General features: G+C 38.0%; 1 protein-coding gene across 2 annotated transcripts in view; it reads left to right on the top strand.

The window, feature by feature from the left end:
- The first annotated feature begins 929 nt into the window (after window positions 1-929).
- The window catches only part of SLC27A6 (solute carrier family 27 member 6), a 38803-nt gene continuing 16661 nt past the window's right edge, over window positions 930-23071 (top strand). Inside the window, exons 1-4 of one of the 2 annotated variants that reach the window (XM_031602665.2) lie at window positions 930-1721; window positions 10479-10685; window positions 13922-14080; window positions 14543-14667. In XM_031602665.2, coding sequence (XP_031458525.1) covers window positions 1205-1721; window positions 10479-10685; window positions 13922-14080; window positions 14543-14667 — 1008 coding nt within the window. In that variant the 5' untranslated portion in view covers window positions 930-1204. The remainder of the gene's footprint in view (window positions 1722-10478; window positions 10686-13921; window positions 14081-14542; window positions 14668-23071) is intronic. The other variant, XM_090131783.1, reaches the window with a different exon arrangement.

Below are 23071 nucleotides of genomic sequence, written 5' to 3'. Positions count from 1 at the left end.
TCACCACGTACAACCACAGTGGAGGTGTGGTTCCATCAGCATGCTGGTACGTCTGCACTGACAGACACAGGAGAAGAGGTACCAACATTGCGTCCAGGTGCTGACAGCTTTTTGCCAGTGATGTTTCTTAAAGAACTGTGAAATCACTAAGGTTGGAAAAGACTTCTAAGGTCCAACTGCCAACCCATCACCACCATGGCCACTAACCATTTCTTTCAGTACCACATCTACAAATTTCTTGAACAGCTCCAGTGATGGTGACTCCACTGTCTCCCTGGGCACCCTGTTCCAATACCTTACTGCTCTTCCTGAGAAGAAGTTTTTCCTAGTATACAACTCAAGCCTCTCCTGGCAGATCTTGAGGCCACTACCTCTCATTCTATCACTGTTATTCGAACGCAGAGTCCAACCTCCACTTTGCCATAATCTCCTTTCAGGTAGCTAGCTGTACAGAGCGATAAAGCCTCCCCTGAACCTCCTGTTCCCCACGGTAAAGAATCCCAGTTCCCTCTAGCTGCTCCTCCCAAGACTTGTGCTTCAGACCTTTACAGCTTTGCTGCCCTCACCCAAACAGCCCGTGGCACAGTACGCTGACCCACAGCCCTGACCCAGCCTGCCATTTCTGGGTGGCAGCCACGAGCACATTTCCGGGACCACGGAATGGTGCTGGTCTCCTCTGTTCAAAACTTCTTGAAGTCACGGCAGGGCCCACGCTGTGCTAGCGTCAAGGCTGTGTACCCCAACTCCTGCTGGACGCCTCGGCAGAGAGTGGAACATCCCAGGACCGAACAGCTACAAGGATGGATTGCAGGGCACGGCGCGGCACGCCCGCCTGGGGCAAGGCTCCCTTTGCTCTGCCGGCACCACGCGCAGCAGCTGCTCGTGCTGCCGCCGCCGCGATGCGAGCGCGGGGTGGAGTGAGACGGCCCGCGCCTTATGCAACCGGCTCAGGGAGCGGCCCCCGCCGCCTCTTCAGCAGCTCGGCGCCGGGAGTCCCGAGGAGGGAGGGGAAGGCTGGAGGTGCTGAGCTCCCGCCCCTCCTGACCTCGCCTCTCCCCGCGGTGCGCGCATTCCGCAGGTGCGGAGCTGGCTGCGGCTGGCCGGCGGCTCCGGGCAAGGCTGAGGCTGAGGCGGGTGCTTGCCGCTGGGTTTCTTACACTCTGCGCCCCGCCGGGTACCGCGCCGTGTGCCGAGCTGTAAGGAAATGCGTTCCTGGGACGACCTCTCTCCGTTCCCAATGCTTCTTCCCTCCTGGGTACCGGGCGTTGCGGCCGGCATTGCCTCCTTGCATCTCATCCAGAAACTTCTCTTCCCCTACTTCTGGGCTGATCTGAGATACTTGCTGAAAGTGCTGCTTTATGGGCTGAGAGTGGAGAGCTACAGGCAGAGAGGGAAGATTGTCACCGTGCTGGACAAGTTTGTGAAGCTGGCTGAGAAGCAGCCCCACAAAGCATTCCTCATCTATGATGGGAAGGCGCTCTCGTACCGGGATGTGGACAGGCGCAGTAACAGAGTTGCGCAGGTCTTCCTTCACCACGGCGCTCTGAAGAAGGGTGACACGGTGGCCCTGCTGATGGGCAACGAGCCCGACTTCATCCACGTGTGGTTTGGGCTGGCCAAGCTGGGATGCGTGGTGGCTTTCCTCAACTTCAATGTCCGCTCCAGGTCTCTTCTGCACTGTCTCACCAGCTGTGAACCCAAGATATTGATTGTGGGAGCAGGTAGAGTATTCAGATGATTTATATGTCTAAAGCTTCACCTTCACTGAAAACCAAAGTTTGAGGTGTTCACAGAATGAAAGAAATCTGCGGCTTTCTTCCTTCAGGGCTTCAGGATAAAGCTTAAGTCACTTAAGTGAAGTATATCCATGCTCTGGGGGCATAGATTTAACCTGTTCTTGACGGTATTCATTGCAGAAGAGTTTGCAACATCTGCACGTAGCTTGTTCCAAATGTTTCATTACTTCAGGAATTACCTAATATGTCTCAGAGACCATTAAAATGAGGTAATGAGAACAGTTTCCCACCCTGTTTGAAACAGTCAATTTTTATGTTATCCAAGTAATGAATTTTATTTTTCGGAACTATTCTACCATTCTTGTAGTAGTTAAAACCAGAAGGTTTGTACCATAGCTATGAGCTATGCAGGTTCTTCTTTACGGCTATTCACAAAGGTATGTCTGTTTCCCAGAATCTAGAACTGGGAGTTTTACTTTATAGGTGTAGCATATAGAAGGCTGATTTGCAATAACCAACTTACCTTGTAAGTAGAAGATTATAGAAGAGATTGCTGTGTTTCATTAGGTGATGACAGTGTTTTTTGTGTTTTATCCACTGCATTTTTTTTATATACTTAAAAATAATTTAAAAACTTGATGTAGATATACTGTGCATTTTTTGCAGTTAAGATTCAGTTATAGAGATCTGTAAACCAAAGCCAGAGAGATATAACCTAAAATTGGGCTCTTGAGCACCTCTACCTTTTTGATCAACTGTTGGTGAAACCCACAATACCACAGGATCTTGTAGAACTGTGACTCATTGGGTGAAAGAGAATAGTTCAAAATTTGAAATGTTAGTGTCATTCTGCCTCTCTAAAACTATTATTTCAAATGTTATGCCTTATGTCTAATTCACATCCTCTTATCCTGTTCCTGTTAACAAAGTTTGCAGGGCTTGGTATTCATGAGACCTAACTGGTTAGATTTCCTTCTGTCTGCTTTATGCTGCTGCTGAAAATTTCTGCTTTCATGGTTGTATTTAATATTTTTCCCTTACATACTTTTAAATTATTATGTAGTTCCAATTGTATGTGCTGTGCTGGTTTAAGAGTAATAGAGTACTTAATAACTAAATAAGGAAGCAAGAGCTGACTTTAAATACAATCCCAAAGCATATGGTGACAGTGTTTCTGAACTGTCAGTTTTAAGTTTTGCCTTCTTACTTAATTAAAAGAATAACTCATTTAACACACTCTCTTAAATACGCGCTTTTAAGTCTACTGACTGAGGAACTGATTTAATCTTAAGGCAGTTCTTAAGCACTGTCTGTGGTTATTTTTTGAGTCTGCCATCTCAGCTCAGAGGAGAAAAGCTCTGTGTAAGCAGGTAATACCAACAGCCAGTCTCTGAGTTGGTCTTTTACGTGATGGTGTTCTTACTTTATTCGTGGATCTCTGCGTTCAGTTCCTCAGACCCTTGAGGTATAAGGCTTTACAGAATTCTTCAGGATTTAGGAGCTTTTTGCCCATCTCTGTGAAAGAAGCTGAAGCTCTGCTTTGTACTTGTTTGTTGGCCATGTCATATGGAGAAGCAGCCTCTCCAAAGAGATCCGTGTTTTCGAGTTGAAGGTTAACACGCTGTTCGGAGGCAGTGAGGGCTGATTCACTTGAAACAAAAGCTTGGATCATACACTGTTATCACTCATAGTACCCCTTAATATTTATAAACATTGCAGGTCAGTATTTAATACTGCACAGTTGATCAGATAAATTCTCGGAGGTGTACTAACATCTTTTCATCCAGTATTTGTGTTTCCTACCTTATCAGTAGGTACGACCTGAGTTTTTCTTGTGTGCTTTGCTCTTTTGATGCTCTTTTCTACAGGACTGTAGGTAGCCTGAACTCAGCATACTAAATTGGATATTCTGTTGCAAAAGACATACACTGAAAACACTCAACTTGTGTTCCAACTTCTGTTAACAATTCCATTTAAAGAGTTACAAAGCTGTCTCTTCAATATTTTGGATTACCTTTGATCTAGTTAACACTGCAGCACAGTGGAAATTGTCCTGTCACATTTTGGTCATTAACTGTCTGTGCTCAGCAGGACCAAATTTTCTCTTGAAATTTGTGCCTGTTAGTGGCACATTAAATCTGGATTTAAATCTGAATCTGCATTTAAATCCAATTAAATTTCGTTTCTGTGACAGTGGACCTTCAACTTTCTGTTTATATCTGCGTCACTACTCACAGATCAATTGTTTATTGACAAATCTCTGCTCAGAATACATTGGTGTAGTCTTCCTCTGTATGTGACAATTGCATCTTATTTCTTCTTTTGGTATATCTTGTCATTTTTTTCAGTATGCTTTAACTTTCTCTCCAGATTGGGTGGTATTGATGGTTACATTTTCTTCCATGCCTTTCATGTTGATTCTTGCAAGGTCACTCTAATTTGTGGACTCTGTACTCCTAAGTTGTCTTTTCTGTCTGCAAATTTTTCAGAGGCTGTGGTTTAGTATAATCTTTCCTACAGCACTTGCAGTCAGATCTTGTTCTTGTCTGACAAATCTGTGATATTCTCTCTGCTGTTTCTGACTTCGGATTCAAGTTTTCTTGTAGAACTGATGTTTTGGGGTTTCATTTTGATTTAGTTGCAGAAAGGTTGCAGAATGCCTGAAGCTTTGTTTCTTCTCATATGCTAGAAGAGCTGCAAAATGTCTCCCTTCTTGTTGGTTTCTTATGTGAAATGAGTATCTCTAGAAAGTTGGATTTTTTGCAGAATAGCAGTATTCTTGTGGTTCATTTAATATAACCTAGTAAATTAGATTATTCTCGTTAGATTTGCCTGTAAGGCACATGCAGATTGTCTGTTTTGCCAATATATATACTTTGTGTTCCTTTTTAGTATTTTCACTTGGCATTGTAATTTAGAACAAATTTTTTGCTTTAGCTGTTTTCATTTGCTGTCTTTTCAAAAGCATTTCAATGACTTTGGGATTTTTAGATCCTGCTTTTGTTTCTTATCTAACGTTTTCAGTCTTCCATCTTCAGAAACTTTCTATCACCACTCCCATTCTGGAGAATACTTGTTTTAAGAGTCAGAGGCTTGAAACTGTGTTTTTAATAAGTCAACAGCTGTCCAAGAGGTAGGAAGTAAGGAACTTGTGAAGGAGAAAAAGGAAGCTGTATGCCCTCTGCCTATCAAATTGTCAGTTTATCAGGAATCTGATCTGCTAAAAGGTGCTTATTCTTACTAATTTATTGCCAGATTCTGTCGCCCTTATTTATTTAAATATTACGAGTATAAACAGAAGATTAAGATATTGAGTTATGCTTTAACTTTTAAGGCACTGTGGGCTTTCTAGGGAATATTTCTATTAATTCAAGTCTTGCTTGAACAAGAAACTTATATTTTATCTCTGCTGTATAAAAGCAATACCATAAAAAACCAATCATAATCTAGTGACCAACCCGAAAGATATAAATGGAATTTGTTAGTGCATTTATAGCACGCTGCTACTGGAAGGAGTTCAGCTGAGCTTGAATGCCATCGATACTTCTGATTCAAGGATTTAGCTGTAAAAGGATTGTGTTAAAACAGCCCTGACAGCAAAGACTATTCAGAGTACATGGCTGTGTGTATGTGCTTGAGCAACTGCTCTTAAATGATTGTGTTTAAGTGAAACCATGACTGTGTAGGACTAAGGTGACCTCTGACAGTCAGTCCCTTCTAACCTCATCCATTCTGTGATTCTGCCATTCAGAATGATATCTTTCAGCTGTGCAAAGTACGGCATTTTCCTGGCCAGACTTCTTTACTCTTTAGGCATCAGCAGTGCTTTGTGCTGCTCAGTGTAATCTAACTGCTTTTGTCAGTTATTTGAGCTCAGAACCACGGTTTATGCTGATAGAGGTAAAGTTCAGACAGAAATGTGTCTACAGGCTGGAGAAAAGGAGTAAAGAAAATATTTGTGGTATTTTTAAATTATTTATGGTATTATGTACAAATAGCAGTGTCATCTTTCATGTGGAAGTCATTGGGTAAAAAAAAAAGGATTTTGTAAGAATTTATCTTTTCTGAACTTTGAAATAAGTGATCAAAGCTATCTGGACCTAAACATACAGGACAAGGAAAGCATAGCAGACCTGCAGAAAACCCTCTTAACAGTTCTATTTGACAGTCTGTCTCCTTGATCATTTGTTTTATTTCAACCTTTGTCTTTGTCCCAAGATATCCTTTGATGGGAAGATTGTGCCCACTGAATGTTTTCTGCTTACAGTGATTCAAGAAATTTCTGCTCTTCCTGCTTAGTGAGAACAGACACTGAGTATAAGGAGCCACTTGGGGATCAGGTACAGGTAACAGTAATTTTTCTGATGCCAGACAGTGTGGGAAATAGTTTGGACATGCCGTAGTTTACTGAGTCAGGGTGCTCATCATATTTATGTAAGGACAATTTCATACAGCTTGCTTTCTCAGTAACTTTTTGTTCAATGCAAATCTATCTCGTGACCGTAATTCCTTTCGTCAGTGTAGGACTCTTGTTTGTTTGCAAACAGGCCACATTGTATTTTTCCTAGGAAATAATATATAAAAAAACCTTTTGTACACCTTGCAGTGTAGGACAGTTGCTTATAACCAAAGCGTGCTTCCCTTTCTTTCTTAAAAGATCCTCAAAAGATGTTTGTTTATATATGCATGTGAACTTAATGTGACACAGTTTCATGAGCATTTTGTTAAACAGTGAGTTGCTAAAAAGGGAAAAAAATATTTGGAGAAGCATATTCATTTTGACAAATTATAATTTTTTTTTTCTCCACTAGAAGCCACATAGATAGCAGTGGTGAATATTCATATACTAACTATGTAAACAGAGCACACAGAGCTGCTGTCTATATTGCAAAACATTAGATAAAGTCATTTCTTCTAAAACAAATAAACCAAAACCTGATCAAAATTTCATAGTTTAAAGAGCAAACAAGTATGTGTGAGAAACCACAGATTTAAATAGCTAAATTGCTTTACTATTATTTCTTTACTATGTGGTTAAGTACACATGCCAGGTACCTCTAGAAATACTGAAATGTAGTAGTTCCTCTAAGAGGACTGTTTATTTTTGACACAAGGACAGGATGTAAAGACCAGTGAGCTGTATGCAAGATCAGGCACGTAAATTCTCTGTTCATGGAACAAAATACGAGTTGACTGTCATCTGAATTATTCTTTGGAAATGCCTCAGCACAGCTGAGAGTTCTGTCTTCCAATATCCCTTGTTCATTCCTGTTCCAGAAGTAATTTTATGCTTCTGGCACTTCCAGAACTGCAGTTTTAAATTACCCTTTATTTATCATTTGCAAAAAAAAAAAAAAAAAGAAAACAAGAAAAACACATCTGAAATATTTGTGAATTTCTCTTTATTATGTACTTCTAAGCAAAAATATCTTCTGCACAGAAAATAGCAATAGGCCAGCATTACACCTTCATTTTTATTACTGTCAAAAACATGGAAGACAGAACAATTAGAAGGAACTCAAGGAGTGATGAATCTAGCTATGGAAAATAAAGAAATTCAGTAATGGCCTCTTTGGTATCTGCATTACTTAAAAACAGTGATACTGTTTTCCGGTTTGTAGTTGTGCTTGAGTTCTGCGGGCATTTTGCAAGAAGGTAGTTTGTAATTGTTATGCAGTTATCTCCAGAGCTATCTGTGACTGGGATAGGCCCACTGGCCCAGAAAAGGGGAGGGAAGGATGTTGATATTTTACTGGTTCAGCTGGTGCTGTCACTAATGGGGCAGGGAACCTACAGATCCAAACCCTGGGAAAGGGAGAGGGGAATGGCTGGGAGATGGGCTTAAGAACAGTGGCAATGATCTGAGCAGGAAAGTGAATGTGCTAAATAGGACATCAGAACGGAAGGTAATACAACATAATACAACGTATAATTGGAATTGAGGCTTATAAAGAGAGAGAGAGAGGGTCCAAAACTGAAGGCCTTCCTCTGAACTGAAGGAGAAATGCCACACGCTGCCAGGCAGCGACAGAGAGAGCGAGTCCTGTGACTTGCCAGCTTTATCTTCCCCTCTGAGCACAAAGTTCTCCAGGGTATGTAGTCCTTCTCTTCTGAGAGCCAGCTATTCAGAAAACAGGGGGTCCAAGGAAGCGAGGGGTTGACTCTTTAACTCCCAGTGCTTTACACGATGCTGTGATGTGGAACGCTAATAACAAAAACCATAAAACCATGACAGTAATTCAGCCAGTAATTCAACCAAAGGAAAAGTTTCATTTTCAGTTACGTGCTCAGTTACACAGGAAGATTTTACTTAGTAACTTCAATTGAGTGCTTAGTATCAGTACACCACACTGACTGTCTGGTGAAGATGCTACACAATGTGGCCAGCTGAGTTTGGTATGTCTAATTCCTAGAAGTTGCAGAAATTGAGAAATCCTTAATACTAACTATGAACAATTCTTAACTGTCCTTAACATCTCTGCTGGCACGATAATTGGTGCCTATGCCAACACAGTCAATAATCTGTAACGGATTTAGTACTATTTTACTATTTTTGAGAACAGAAATTGAGCTCCAGCCACTTCAAATACACTTTTGTTTCTCTCAGTCTAACCTGTACCTGCACAAACCACAAACTACCAGTATATTTAGAAGCAACATAGTCATTTAGTCCTTAGTTTATTAACAGCTGTTAATCATTAGAAATACTACTCTTGTACTTTAATATTTATTTATGAATAGAAAACTATGCCCTAATTTTATAATGTGACAGCAAAGGAGCATTACTGTTGAGAGAACATGAATTTTCACTGTTTAAGATTTCCTTCAGTCAACACTGCTTAAAATGACTTTTCTTTCTCATTATTGTGTTCTATTGCTTTATATAGTGAGTGAAAGGGGACTGTACTCACATTATTCAACTAGGGTGCTCTTTTAGATTTTCCTTATTATTTGGATGATATCTTCTGGAAATAATTCTATAGTGAAAGGAGCTAGGATGCAAAAATGATTATGTCACACCCCATCAGATACATTTGCTAAAGATTTACAAAACATGCAGAAGCCATCCTCTGTCATCTTCAGGTTTATAAGGCATTCATGTAGTGGGGGATGGGAGGCTGTATCTCTGTTAAGATAATAGAAGTGTCATTCACTAAAACATATACATTAGTCTGTCAAGAGGAAAATATTTTTTGAGTGATTAAATATCTTGCACTGTTATGGTGTACAGTATATGCAAAAGAGTTCTATTGATGATACTCATATTTAGTATTTGCAAAATGAGCTTGGGGTTGGCCTCAGGAATTCAAATGCTGGCTCTGGCAGTGCTTCACTATGAGGTTCTGAGGTTCTTTATTTGTTTATTCATTTAAAAAACTTGAGATAATAACATACATTTATACCCATGGGGATATTTACAAGATTAATTATGTAGGCTGAGGTCCAGTAATGCACTTAAGTGTAAACGTATCTTTAAGTATATGAATGGTTCTGTTGAAAGCAATACAACTGTTCCTACACCTAAGAAATTTGCTGGATTAGTACTTTAATATTTGTTTGATACTCTATGAAAGTTTGAAAAAATGATGGAAATTGATTGAAAAAAATGCTTAAAAATATTAATACCAAATTTATTACTTAGGAATTGGTCTTTGTTCATATTATTTCTATTTAATCTTGGACTTTCTCAGTTTCTTTCCTGTTTAAGCAAACAACATACATCTTATCTACACTACTGATTTTATTTTATAAAAGTGAGTTTGCATTTAAACTCAGGTAAAAGCTCATAGAAGGAGTGTTATTTGTGAATAAATGTGTAGTTATAAATAAATAAAATGTTTGATACCTAAAATTAGATTCAGGGGAAGATTAAGTTGAGGAACTGCAGAAATAGCCACATGCTTTTTTGGAAGTGTCTGAATAAGCCACCAGGGCTGTATCATATTTCTTTTCTTTGAAATTCAGGTGTCTATACACATGATACATTGGATTTTTTTCCTTCTTTGTTTTTTTTTTTTTTTTTTCTTTTAATCTTCCCTCCCTCCCTTCCTTCTCTTCCTTCTCTTCCTTCTCTTCCTTCTCTTCCTTCTCTTCCTTCTCTTCCTTCTCTTCCTTCTCTTCCTTCTCTTCCTTCTCTTCCTTCTCTTCCTTCTCTTCCTTCTCTTCCTTCTCTTCCTTCTCTTCCTTCTCTTCCTTCTCTTCCTTCTCTTCCTTCTCTCTTCCTTTTCCTTTTTTTTTGCCCCTCATCTGAATAACTTCTCTGCTTTTGAGAAAAAGACCCTCTATTCAAGAGATTGCTGTTGAGGACATCCAGGGCAACCTGTGCTATTACTGTTGGCTGTGTATGTATCTGCCATTCATCTTTAATACTTATTCATCTTTTATTCGAATTTAAAGCTTAATGATGCCTCTTTCTATTGTTAGCAATGACAAAGAGTTGTCAAAAATGCAGTGGTAAGCAGGAGAGCAGGAGCTAGTGATCAGGGATCACCATTTTGCCATAAGAGCTAGATAACAATTAGACACTGTAGAGTCAGCAGTACTCTTATTATTTTAGATCCTGTTTTCATTCAATTTCCAGTCCAACTCATCACTATTTTATTTATTTACATCAATGAAAATGATTGAAGAACATTTCTCTTTCTGTTATAAAAATTAAAACTTTCAGAGGAAGTGTATCTTACTTGCATTTACTTTTTGGAGACATAATCTAACTAACATTATTTTATATTAAATTTTAAGATTTGCTTGGAACTTTAGAAGAAATTCTTCCTTACCTCCAGAAAGACATCAGTGTTTGGGTAATGTCCAAGGATTCCACTTTTCCTAGTGTGCATAGCCTTTTAGACAAAATGGAGGCAGCATCTGAAGACCCTGTTCCAGTTAGTCGACGCTCGGCCAGTAACCTCAAATCTTCTGTTTTATACATATTCACTTCAGGAACAACAGGTACAAGTATGCTAAAGAGATAATATTTTCTTAAAGCTGTCATTTACAAGCTTGATTTCTTTTATTTATTTATTTATTTTTAACACTCTCATCTTTTGATTAATCTTTTTATAAAGGAATATCATACTTCATATCATTTTGGAGGGAAATAAGCATTCTTCTTGCTGATGAATGTTTATATTCAAAATATTGTGTGCTTTTTCTTTTTTTTATTTGCTAGATTGTACAAATACTGTGAGAGAAGCTTTGCTACCTAGTTAACTGCTGAGGTGTTTATAAAATGTTTTTCCCTGTTTTTACAGCTAACATCCTAACATTGTATCCAGAACTTTAAAAAACAAGCAAATAGACATTTTTTCTTCATTAAGTCATGCTCTATGTATTGACTGAAAATAGGATTAAGTTATTAGACTTTTAGTGTAGAAACAGATGGTTGAATTTAATACCAGTTGTCCAGCAGCTAAGAAGCTAAGACTGAAAACAAAACAACAACAAAAAATCCCACAAACAACTGACTTGAAAAGGAGCATGATGTTGCTAAAATAAGTGGATTGGCATTCTCATTCAGTTTTAGCTACAGGAGGAATTAAATGAAGATTTATTTTATGGTTTTTTTTTTTTTTTTCCCTTCATATACATAATTATTTAGTATATTTATTTCTGCATCTAGGAGAAGATCTAAAAAGTAAAAATGTTGGTCTGGAATAAAAAAATTAAAAAGCTCAAAATGTCCAGATGTCAGCTGTATAATAATGCTATAATAACACTAACACATATCATAGATGAAAAGAATCCTTAGAGTTGGAAAAGACTTTTAAAGGTTATCTAGTCCAAATCCTTTGCAAAGAACGTGGACATGTGCAGCCAGATCAGCTTGCCAGGACTTGATCCAGCTTCGCCTTGACAGTCTCCAGGGATGGGGCATCAACCACATCCCTGGGCAACCTGTTCCAGTGCCACACCACCCTCACTGTAAAAGACTTTTTCTTTGTAACTCAACTAAATCTTTCCTCTTTAAACTTGAAACCATTTCACCTTTGTGTCCTATCACAACAGACCCTGCTAAAGAGTCTGTCCCCTTTTTCCTGTAGCTCCCCTTCAGATATTGAAAGGTCGCTATCAGGTTACCTCAGAGCCTTCTCTTCTGCAGGCTGGATAGCCCCAGGTCTTTCAGCCTGTCCTTGTGGGAGAGGTGCTCCATCACTTGGATAATTTTTGTGGCCCTTCTCTGAATGTGCTCCAACAGTCTAAGTCTCTCCTGTATAGAAGACTCCCCATCTGGACACAGTACTCCAGGCGAAGCCTCATCAGCACAAGTAGAGGAGCAGGATCTCCTACCTTGCCCTGCTAGCCACACTTCCTTCAATGCAGCCCAGGATTTGTTTGAGTGGCAAAGGCATATTGGCTGGTTTATGTACAGCTTGCCATCCACCAGTATCCCCAGGTCTTTTTTGGCAGGGCTGCACTCATTGCTTACATCTCCCAGGTTGTATTGGTAGTGGATGTTGTCTCAACCCAAGCGCAAGACTTTGTATTTGGATTTGCTGAACCTCATGAGATTCACATGGGCCCAATGCTCAAGCCTGTCTAGGTCCCAGGTCCCTCTCGTGTGTCAACTGCACCCCACAGCTTGGTGTCATAAGCAAATTTGCTGAGGGTGCACTTGACTCCCCTGTCCACGTCATTGATGAAGATATTAAAAAGTATCAGTCCCACCTCTGACATCTTGTGCAACACCACTCGTCACTGATCTCCATTCAGACACTGAGACATTGGCCACCACTGTCTGGACTTGATCCTGCAGCCAGTTCTTCATCCATTGACCAGTCCATGCATCTGATCCATATTTTTCCAATTTGGAGAGAAGGATGTTACGGGATACCTGTATGTATTATATTGGTTTACATTGCATTTTTTTTATTCCTGTGCAATGTAATTAGAAGGATAAGACTTACTTAGCTTGAGGAGTCTGGGATACCTAGTTTTAATCTAAAGTAAGTCAACATTTAAGCACTTTTGATAATGCAAGAGCCTAGTGTCTAGTATAAAATCATTGGCTCTTAGGTTGCTTTAAAGTACTGTCTTGCTTAGCCTGTAGTCAGCTGTTTATAGCAGCAGAAAGAAAGAACTCAAGACTCTCCAGAGCACTTCACAGAATCTCAAAATCACAGAATAGCTGAAGTTGCAAGGGCCACCTGAGGTTATCTGGCTGAACCCCTCCGCTAAAGCACAGACACACACCAGCTCAGGACCATGCCTAAGGCAGCTTTTGAAGATCTCCAAGGGTGGAGACCCCACAAGCTCCCTGGGCAACCTATTCCATTGGAATTCCTTTTTGCTTGACAAAATGGATTTATTGCATTTTCTCTTTATTGTGATGAGTTTTGGAATAACTTTTAATTAGAATCTCCATAGATTATGCTTCCACTTAACAGCTCTAATTAGTTTTCAAAATGACAGTAGCTTCAGTAGAAGAAGTGATAAAGCTTTCTGAGATCCACTACATTTTTTAAAAATTTAAATAGGTTGTACTGTTCATCAAGAAGACTAAGTTCGAAATTTTTGCATGTACTAGAGAACAAATACTGAGCAAGATCACATCCCCCATTCAAAATAACAAGTACCAGAGTACTTATTCACAGTGACCTTTATAAGTCAGATTCAATACAGATATTCTGTACTGAAAATCAAGAATCTCCTTGAGAAGAACATAATTGGAATAGACTTTTAGCATCTTTTACTAGATTGCATTAAATTCTACATAGTCTTCACAGTGTTCGAAAACAATTTGCTAAACTTAGATGAACATATGTTTAGATAAGTGTACTCTACTTCATCTACCTGGTGCAGATTGCATAGTTTCTTAATTAGGTTGGACTCTCTTGCCTGAAAAGGATCTATTCTGCTTTATGTGGAATGAAGCTCATATGTATAGCTGACCCTTTGTTAGTTTTGTATAATTAGATAGTGTATTGGTCATGTTTTCTCTTTGTTTTCTCTTATTTGAATTGTTTTACATCAGATGTAATACCTAACACATGAGGTTACAAATTGTCTGATGTGTTGCTATATGTAAAAAACAAACATACAATACGGTACTTACAGTTGTCTATTTAGCTGAATAGGTGTCCATCAAAATTCTGATACAGTTATGATTTTAAAGAAATCACTTTGTAAGAAAAAAATGGCTTCTCTTGAAGGTAAGCTTTATGCAGAGTATTGTGTTTTCATTACAGGTCTTCCAAAGGCTGCAGTCATCAGTCACATGCAAGTTCTTAAAGGAGCTGCTGGACTCTGGGCTTTTGGTGCTACTGCAGAAGACATAATTTATATTACTCTGCCTCTTTATCACAGTGCAGCATCTCTTCTTGGTATTGGTGGATGCATTGAATTAGGTAGGATTTATTTAATTTTTGATATAGAATTAATTATTATAAAAAATGTGTTTAAACAAATTTGGGTTCACTGCTTTTACAGAAACTAAATCAATGAACATTCTTTTCTGAATAGGTTTATGGTTCTGCATTTTGAGAGGGTAGGAGGGTCTTGTAGTAGAGGAGGACCTCTTTTGCCAGTTATCTTTGGACAAGGATTATGTAGTTATTTGGGTCAAAAATGTTTATACTTTTTTTTTTTTTTTTTTTTTTTTTTGTATTTTGGTAAAAAGAAACTTAGAAGCATGTATTTTGGTAGTGTGTGTAGCACATTAGTGTGTGTACAGACTAAGTATTGTATACACTGCAATATAATAAAATGTTCTTTGGTGAACTTAAGAAGACCGGCAGATATAAACACAGCTAGATAAGCTGCCATTTACAGAAAAAAAACTGATTTCTTTTCCTATTATTTCCATTAAGGAGCAACGTGTGTCTTAAGAAAGAAGTTCTCAGCTAGTCAGTTCTGGAGTGACTGCAAAAAGTACAATGTGACTGTCATCCAGTACATTGGGGAACTCTGCCGCTACCTTTGCAGCCAACCAGTGGTAAGTGGCAAAGATGATGGCTGTTCATCTGTAAGTAACTCGAACACTTACTGTTCTTACACTGATAGTGTAGGAAGGAGGGAAGGAAGTAAAGCTGTATTCAGCTTATTCCTCTGCCCTTCATCTTGCATGAGATTCCTGAAATATTTGGTGATCTGTAGACTGTAAAAAAAAGATAAACTGTTTGAACTGTGAAAATGTTAAGGTAAGAGATTTAGAGATTAAAAATGGAGTCAGTGTCATTTAGTGAATAAATATTAGAGATTTACAATTTAAATTCTGAATTTAAATTCAGAAAACCTGGATTACTGTTAAATACCCTTTCAGAATTTTCAAAACTTTGTTTTTTGGCATGTAAGTGTTTGAGAAGTCCAAAATTTTGCAGTTTGTATTTCATCACTGTTTTGGCTTGTTGGGATCCTTGATGATCCATGTGGATTGTATTTTAAAATTTTGAAGTAGTTTAGTCTGATCAGAAGATTGTCTTTTGTTCCAGTTAGAAAGCTATTTCAGACTACAGTGCAAATTTCATTAAAAGTGACATTCCTCCCTTAAGCTACTTAAGCCCTAACTTGAAAATACATCTTTTCCCTTGATGCTCAGCAGTGTGATGTTCTTTCTGCAGGTTATTGAGTGCAATGTGTGCTGAACCTATTGTAAATATCACACAGAGCCGACTCTTGTTAATTGAATTAACTCTTGGTCTAACTATTTTATTGTATCTTCCTATGTCTACTCCTTGATGTTAGAGAGAGACAGATTTAGGCTAGGTTAAGTGCGTAAGATTTGTTGGCATTAATTGAAGATTTGTTATAGAATAATAGAGACAGAATGGATAAAGAAAATAACTTGTTTCATAACAAACACATGTGTGTGTCAAAATGAATATGAAACAAATACTCAGAGTTCGGTATTAATTAAAATTCATTGTCCTAATGATGGCAACTGCTGTTCTATTTATTTATGAGCTGCAGGTTGTCCTATTTTGTTTCAGTAATAAATGCAAAATTTTCCAATGTAGATGATCTTCTCTGGTAAAGCATTACAGTAAATGGTTTTGAATAGTAAATTATGACCACGAACAGCTTTTACTGAATAATAAATAAAAGCAAGTAACTGCTGGGAAGTATCTATACTAAGCATATGGAATGATGTCCTTTTTTAATTTAACAAGATGTTTAGGAGAATGCAAAAAGCGTAGTGAAAATGTACAGAAGTTGGATGTAATGCTGCTGTTAACTGAAGATTTTTCTTCTGCATTTGTAAATAATGATAATATCATTTCAAAAATGTAATCGGAGGATTATCGGTGGTCACTGACTCAGTGTGGTGGCCAATTGCTCATTGTCTGGATGGAGATCTTATTTTAAAGATTTTGAACAGAACTTTTGACAAGTCTTTTTGCTAGTACCTAGACTCTTAGCTTAGCTGTCCTTCTGAGTTCTCCATTGTTTGATCAATCTGCTTCTCACATCTGCAGTAGCTCCTGAAGACTTGTTGCTCTTTTTTTCCAAAACCCGTTCTGCATGCAGTTTGTTTTAGTAACCTGCTGCCCTCAATGACCATCATTAGAAAAGAAAGTCCTTTTTCGCTAAGTAAAAGCATAACAGCCTTGCGTTATGTTATGCTTACAGCTTTTTCTGGGTTCCTAAGTAAGTAATTGTCGACTAGTTTGCTGCTCTGTTTAGTCATACAAAAGTATAACCACCAGTATAATAGAAAATGTAAACTTATCTAAAACACTAGCATGGCTTCTCCCATCAGAAAGGATATTCAGCACATTAATAACTTGGTCCTGCTGCTTAATATTGCTTAACATCTTTAGTTACAGTGATCTAACAAATAAGAAAATCTGACTCAGTATAGCTCCCTATTTCATCTTTAAGCAAGGTCTTAGAAGGACTTTTCTATTAATCTGTGGATATTTTTTTCCTCAGGGGTGGGAGAGGGTCAACAGAACTGACCTCTTCCCAATTTAGAGTAACGATTTACTTAAGTAATACAGTGAGACCTGAAGTTTTTGGTAAGATAGGAATGGTAACAGAATTTCTTTCATGCTTGAAATAGTTTACCAGTGTGCATTAGAAGTCAGTCTTCTTGATTATTTTATCCTCTTTTTTAGTGTCTTACACTGTTGTACAGTATGATGTGAATTATTTCATTTACAGTCCTTTGCATGAACTTAGTAAGCTCTGAGTTAGAATCTAGAGTTCACTTCTACTTGTATTCAAAGTCTGTTTCACAGTTCAATAAATTATTGTTCATAAGAATTTTTAGGTATTTGTCCTGTTTTATCTCCATTTGATATTGAGTCAGTGTTATCCTTTGGCATCAGTAGCATTACCTTAGGATTACCTCTAATGTAAGATTGTGTATATAAGCTTTCAGACTCAATTTTGTTAAGCTGAAGCAAGCCGATCGCTACTACCAGTGTGGCCAAGGTTTTCTTTGGATAGGATTAAGTGCTGAATTGACTTTAGAAAAGATGCTTAAGGGTTTATTTTATTTAAATTCTGCTGCATTAGAACAATAGTATTTTCAAAGGGGAATACAAGGAAGCTGACACTGCTGGGTTCAGCAGACAGTAGTCAGTTCCCTGCTGTTGACTCAAGTGATGTGAGAAAGGGTGAAAGAACAGTGCTTATGTTGATTGGATAACACTGTCATCCAGCTGGACACAAGTTTCTTTGAAGGCAGCAATTTTGAATAATATCAATCAGATAGAAGAGGAAAAATAAGTCAGAAGGCAGTTCTCTACAACACAAGATTTACTTGATATTGCATTTTATTCCCTAATATAATTACAGTTTTGTTCAGTTTATGTTCAGCACTAGAAATCGTTCTTACTCTTATGATTAACTTGTGGAATGGAAATTTGTGAAGCTCCTTGTAGGTTTTCAGCATAAACATTTTAATAAACATCAAAACCAGTAATATATCACAGTTACAGACAACCATATCTCTATCTTCTATCTGAATATTCTGAATACTCTGTGTCACTTCAGTTTTACTATACCAGAGGGTCAGATTTTGCAAGTTCTTATTTTTATAGTAATCCCTGTATTTTTAAAAATGTTTGAGCAGTTACGTACGTCATAAGCAGGCAGCATTCTTAATCCAAGTTGTCACTTATTTACTAGTATTAACAATGCCTGAAAGATCTGAACCAATATTTGTACAAGTTAGTAAAGCTTAATATAGTTAGAGAAAATGGAATGTTTGGATGAAGAAGCTTAGAGACAGACTGAGGATTTGAAGGCTTTTATTTTTTGCCTCAAGGTTACAACAACTGATCTAATAAAACATGAACTGTATATCATTACTTTGCCTGTGTGATAGCTTTAAACTGTCATGGCTACAACAACAGCGTTATTTTAAAATGGGAATTAAAAACAGGTTACAATCCTGTCCTTTTTGGCTACTGCTTTCTGCTGTTTAAATGTACTGGCCTGCTTTTCTTGGAATCTGCCCACAGGATGACTGTGTGTCTGGTTTTTGGTTCTCACCAGTAAGGGGAAAGGTGAAAGCCTTCTGTTTTGTTCCCGTAGTTCTGTTTGCCTTAGGAAGCGCACAAATGAGCACTGAAGGCTAGTTGAAATACCAGCTAGTGGTTCTTATATGGTGACTCCAGACTCGTGGAGTCTTTAAGAGGTCCTGTATTTTGGTGAATTCCTTTCTTTACAGCTTGTTTCTTTAGACATTCATCTTTTTGGTTCCACACTGATGTCACTCAGAAAATGTTAGAATCATTTAGGTTGGAAAGACCTTTAAGTCCAGCCACCAACTTGAGTTACTCAGTCCCATTGCTAAACTCTGTCCCAAAAATCTCAAAGGGTGGAGGGTCCACATAGTCCCTGGTCAGCCTTTTTCAGTGCTTGACAACTGTCTTCATGAAAAAAATTCTTACTGATACCCAATTTCAACCTTCTCTGGTCCACTGGAGACCATTTCTTTGCATCCTTTCACTTGTTACCTGAGAAAAGAGTCTACCATCTACCTCACTTTAGCCTTTCAGGTAGTTGTAGAGAACATTGAGGTCTCCCTGTAGCCCCCTCTTCTCCAGTCTAAACAGCCCTAGTTCCTTCAGCAATCTGCATTTGTCTTGTTTTCTATTCCTTTCACCAGCTTTGTTGCTCTTCTCTGAAGATGTGACAGAAATTCAGTGCCCTTGTATCCAGGGCTCCAAAGCCAAATACAGTATTTGGACTGTAGTCTTATCAGTACAAGGGGACAATCACTTTCTTAGTTCTCCTGACCATGATGTTTCTGATCTCCTGATAGCGAAGGCTAGAAATCACATTCACAATTTTACAAAGGGAAGCTTCATATTTACAGTATACTTCAGAGATTCTGTGGATGTTTTAATTCTCTGAAAGTTTTATGAAGTTTATTTTGACACGTGGACTCCTGGGACTATCACAAAAAACACAATGATCTCATTTGTATTACTGGGTGAAACACAGACAGAAGTGACTTTTCTTCTTGGTTAGATGTTTTCTGAGAAAATAAAAGTACAGCTAAAGAAAACATTCCCTTTAGAAGAGCTAAAGACATAAAACTCCTGTTAGAATTTAAGCCTAATAGATCATGGTGGCCAACCTTCTGGCTTGCCCAGGGCCACTGAGTGAAGAGGAATGTATACAAGTAACAAAACTTTTTAAAAATATATTTTTATTAAAACATCAAAGAGGGCAACAAACCCATAAAACTAGTTGGATATTTGACCTTGTTTTTTGTAAATAATGTGTCGATGTCTGGATTGCTGAGAACTCTTGGTGAGTTCACAAGGTGTTTGTCAGATTTTTGATCTAATTGTACTCCCTGTGTTTCATCCTAGAAAATAATCCTAGAAAATACACAAATGTATCTACTGCTAAAAAGTGATGACATGAATATGGCATGAAGCAATGCAAATTTTTCTTTGGTAAGATAGGTCTTAGTAAAAGAAAAGTGGAGAAGCATGATTAAATCTTACTTGAGTTGAATATCTGGTTGCAATCTGGTGCATTCCATTTGAAAATTTGCAGGTGGTGTATATATGTTGACTGAAAATGGGATTGCAAAAACACAAAAAAAATTGATGACTTTTTATGCAGTCTTGAAACTGATTCTCAAATTGCTCCACGTGATTGGAACAGCAGAAAAAAATGTCAAATGTAAATCGCAAAACTAATTAAAAACGTATTGTGAATTATTTTCTACTTTTTGAGAGCTTTTTGAGATAGTGAAAAGTGCAAAATTTGTCAGCACTGCAGTAGTGATAGATAAATAAGATAAATAAGAGAAACTGTATATCTGCTTAATAACAAAAAATGCATGTCTCCACAGGCACAAGGTACTTTGAATGGCATCTCATCAACTAATTACTTCGAGTTATAGGGTTGGGTGGGATGGGATTTCGAGAAGTGACCTAGTGCACCCCTTTGCTGGGAGATAAACTCTGCGACCTCTAACAACTGAACAAGCTGCAGCTGGTCAGCCAGATACAGTGCTGCAGCTGTATGCAGAAACTGCATGCATGTTCTGCTGCAACGGTGGAATACCCAATGCCCTGACAGCTCAGAAAGCCAACTGTATCTTGGGCTGCATCAAAAGAAATGTGGCCAGTAGGTTGAGGAAGGTGAGCTTGCCCCTCTGCTTTGAACTGTCCTATGAAGACAGACTGAGAGAGCTTGGGCTTTTCATCCTGAAGGAGAAAAGGCTCCAGGAAGACCTGAGAGTGGTTTTTCAGTATGTAAAGTGGGGCTATAGGAAAGAAGGGGACAGACTCTATCAGGGTCTGTTACAGGAGGATAAGGGGAAATGGTTTCAAACTAAAAGATGGGAAATTTAGATGGGATATAAAAGGAAAAAGATTTATACGATAAGGGTACTGAAACATTATGACAAGTTGCTCAGAAGAGATGGTGGTTGTCCCATCCCTGGAGACTTTCGAGGTCGCACTGGATGGGGCACTGAGCTGTAGTTGTCCCTGTCCCCAAACCATTATTAAAAACCGCATAATAATGTTACAAGTTTACAATCATTTGGGGCTGCATTGCTAGCTGTGCAGGGCCACGTGCAGCCCGTGGGCCACATGTTGGATGTGCCTTTATTGAATATCAGCATATTAATTAATGAAAGCGTGAGATTGAGCTAAACTAAATAGCAGGCAGCAAATTCACGAAGTAAATGGATGTATCCCCTTCCTAGAATTCCTTCTGGTGCCTCTGTTCAAAACCTATCAAACTGTCTTTATTTTATAGTTGTGCTTATGTTGTTACTCAAAAATCCCGTAGCAGTTCATAATGAGGTATTACTGTGAAGTGAATGTAAGCATTTATCTCGAGGAATTTAGTACATATGTAAGTCTAATGGCAGTAGAACAACTCTCGTTTGATCGTCTCTTTTTAGCAGGGCTAATGGTTCAACAGATAACCAGTGAATGTACATTCTGTAAGTCCTGTGTTCTGTCTGTATTATATATTTAACAGATTTTTTTCATTTCCTAGGCCCTACACTGCATATAGTTCATCGAGCACATAGTACAGGAAATATTTTAGGCTGCCTTTGCTTATCTCCAATTAGCTTCTCATGCTATGCACAGACAATAGAAGTAGGACAATGAAGCTTTCTTCTTGGATTTTTCTAATGCGTTTGCTAGGTATGCTTTTATATAGCTGCAGTCATGAGTCCTTCCAACACCCAATTAATAAGCTGTTGATGGCCCTTTAAAATTCTTTTTTTAATCAGCGACTTAGTTATGTAAACAGTTGACATAGTTTACAAAGAACACCTAAGGAGGAAAAGACTGGCAGATGAAGAATCCTAGCTATGTGGTATTTAGTATAACAAGGCAGATCTTGACTTGTCAATTAATCACTGTACAAATGAAACAAGCAGTCAAAATGGAGAAACAGTGTGTAAAGAAGCTCATTTAAAATGCATGCAACTATTTTGTATATGGTTCAAAGGTCTTGACTGAATGCACCAAAGAAAAGTTTGGATGTAAGGTAAGAACAATGATATCTTGGTAATGCTTCAGAAAAGCATTAAAATATTTTCACCTTTGCTGTTAGAAATAAATGGGTATGGGTTGTTTCAGAATTGCTCAATCAAATCACAATGCAAGAAAATAAACAACTTCAAAACTTGAGAAAGCGTTCTAACATTCTGTTATTCTAAAATGATATTACAAATACTATTTTTGCAGTCACTATCAAGAACTATTAATCACATTCAGAAACGCAAAGTATGATGAAATTATGACAGGACAAGTATTATTGGAACTGACCTGTGACAGCTAGCCAGGACAAGGCCCCTGCTAAATTTGAGTTGGGGAAATGTAGCTCTTAGTGTAGGAAATGCTAACTGGGTACTCCCCTTTTGCACCAGAATCACAAAATTGGTGAATGTTAGGGATTGGAAGGGGTCTTGAAAGATCATCTAGTCCAACCCCATGCTGGAGCAGGAATATGCATGCAATTACTGTGTACCAGCTGTGGCACTGTATCTGGCTGACTAGCTGCAGCTTGTTCAGTTGTTAGTGGTTGCAGAGTTTATCTCCCTGCAAAGATGTGCACTAGGTGACTCCTTGAAATCCTTCCTAATCTTATACTTCTGTGTCCTGCAGTGATGTGAGGCTAGTTGATGAAATGCCATTCAAATGTGGTAGAAATTAAAAATATGACTATTTGGTGCCATAGTTTGTTCCTGCATATTTGTTTAGATTTTCATGTGTATAGAATATCCTAATTGTACAACGTTTATCTAAGTTTCTAGAGTATCTTGGAATTGTCATTCCTTTTCCTTCCTTTTTTTTTTTTTTTTTTTTTTTTTTTTTTTTTTAACTTACTGTATTTTATTTACTGCTTGAGTATTCTGTATTCTGCTATGGTTCCTATGGAATACATGTGTGCCTGCAATGTTTACAGTTTGGCCAAAAGTTGGACAGATTTAATCATGAAGTAAGTGTTATAATGGCTAAATCTATTTTCTTTACTGTTCACTTTCAATTGAAAGTCAGTTATAAGAAAAGGTAGTTAATGTTCTATATTAGTTATATTAAAGTGTAGGTAAGAGTGTATGAAAAACAGATCTGTGAATTTAAAATGTACCTCACTTAAAATCCATCTTTTCATATGCATCAAACATCTACTCGGAGAAGAATTACATAGAGTTTCCAGTCTTGCAGGTGATGGACTGCTAAAGCATAGGCTAGTTTTAATGCTTTTTTTTCCCAGAAAGACTTGCAGAACCTGTTGGGAATCTTTCATCAACAGATAGTTATAACTGTGATGGTCTTCCTAAATCACAAATATTGCCGTTGCAGGAATGCAGTCTAATAGAAAATTTATCTTCCTGTGAATGTTAATTGAATCATTATTCCTTATTTTAAGAAGGCTTGCTTTCTACAGTGAGTTTT

The sequence above is a fragment of the Phasianus colchicus genome, chromosome Z, assembly GCF_987193195.1.
Source record: "Phasianus colchicus chromosome Z, bPhaCol1.hap1.1, whole genome shotgun sequence".
Classification (NCBI taxonomy): Eukaryota; Metazoa; Chordata; class Aves; order Galliformes; family Phasianidae; genus Phasianus; species Phasianus colchicus.
The sequence above is the reverse complement of the archived record's forward strand: the minus strand, read 5'-3'. Positions and strand labels throughout refer to the sequence as shown.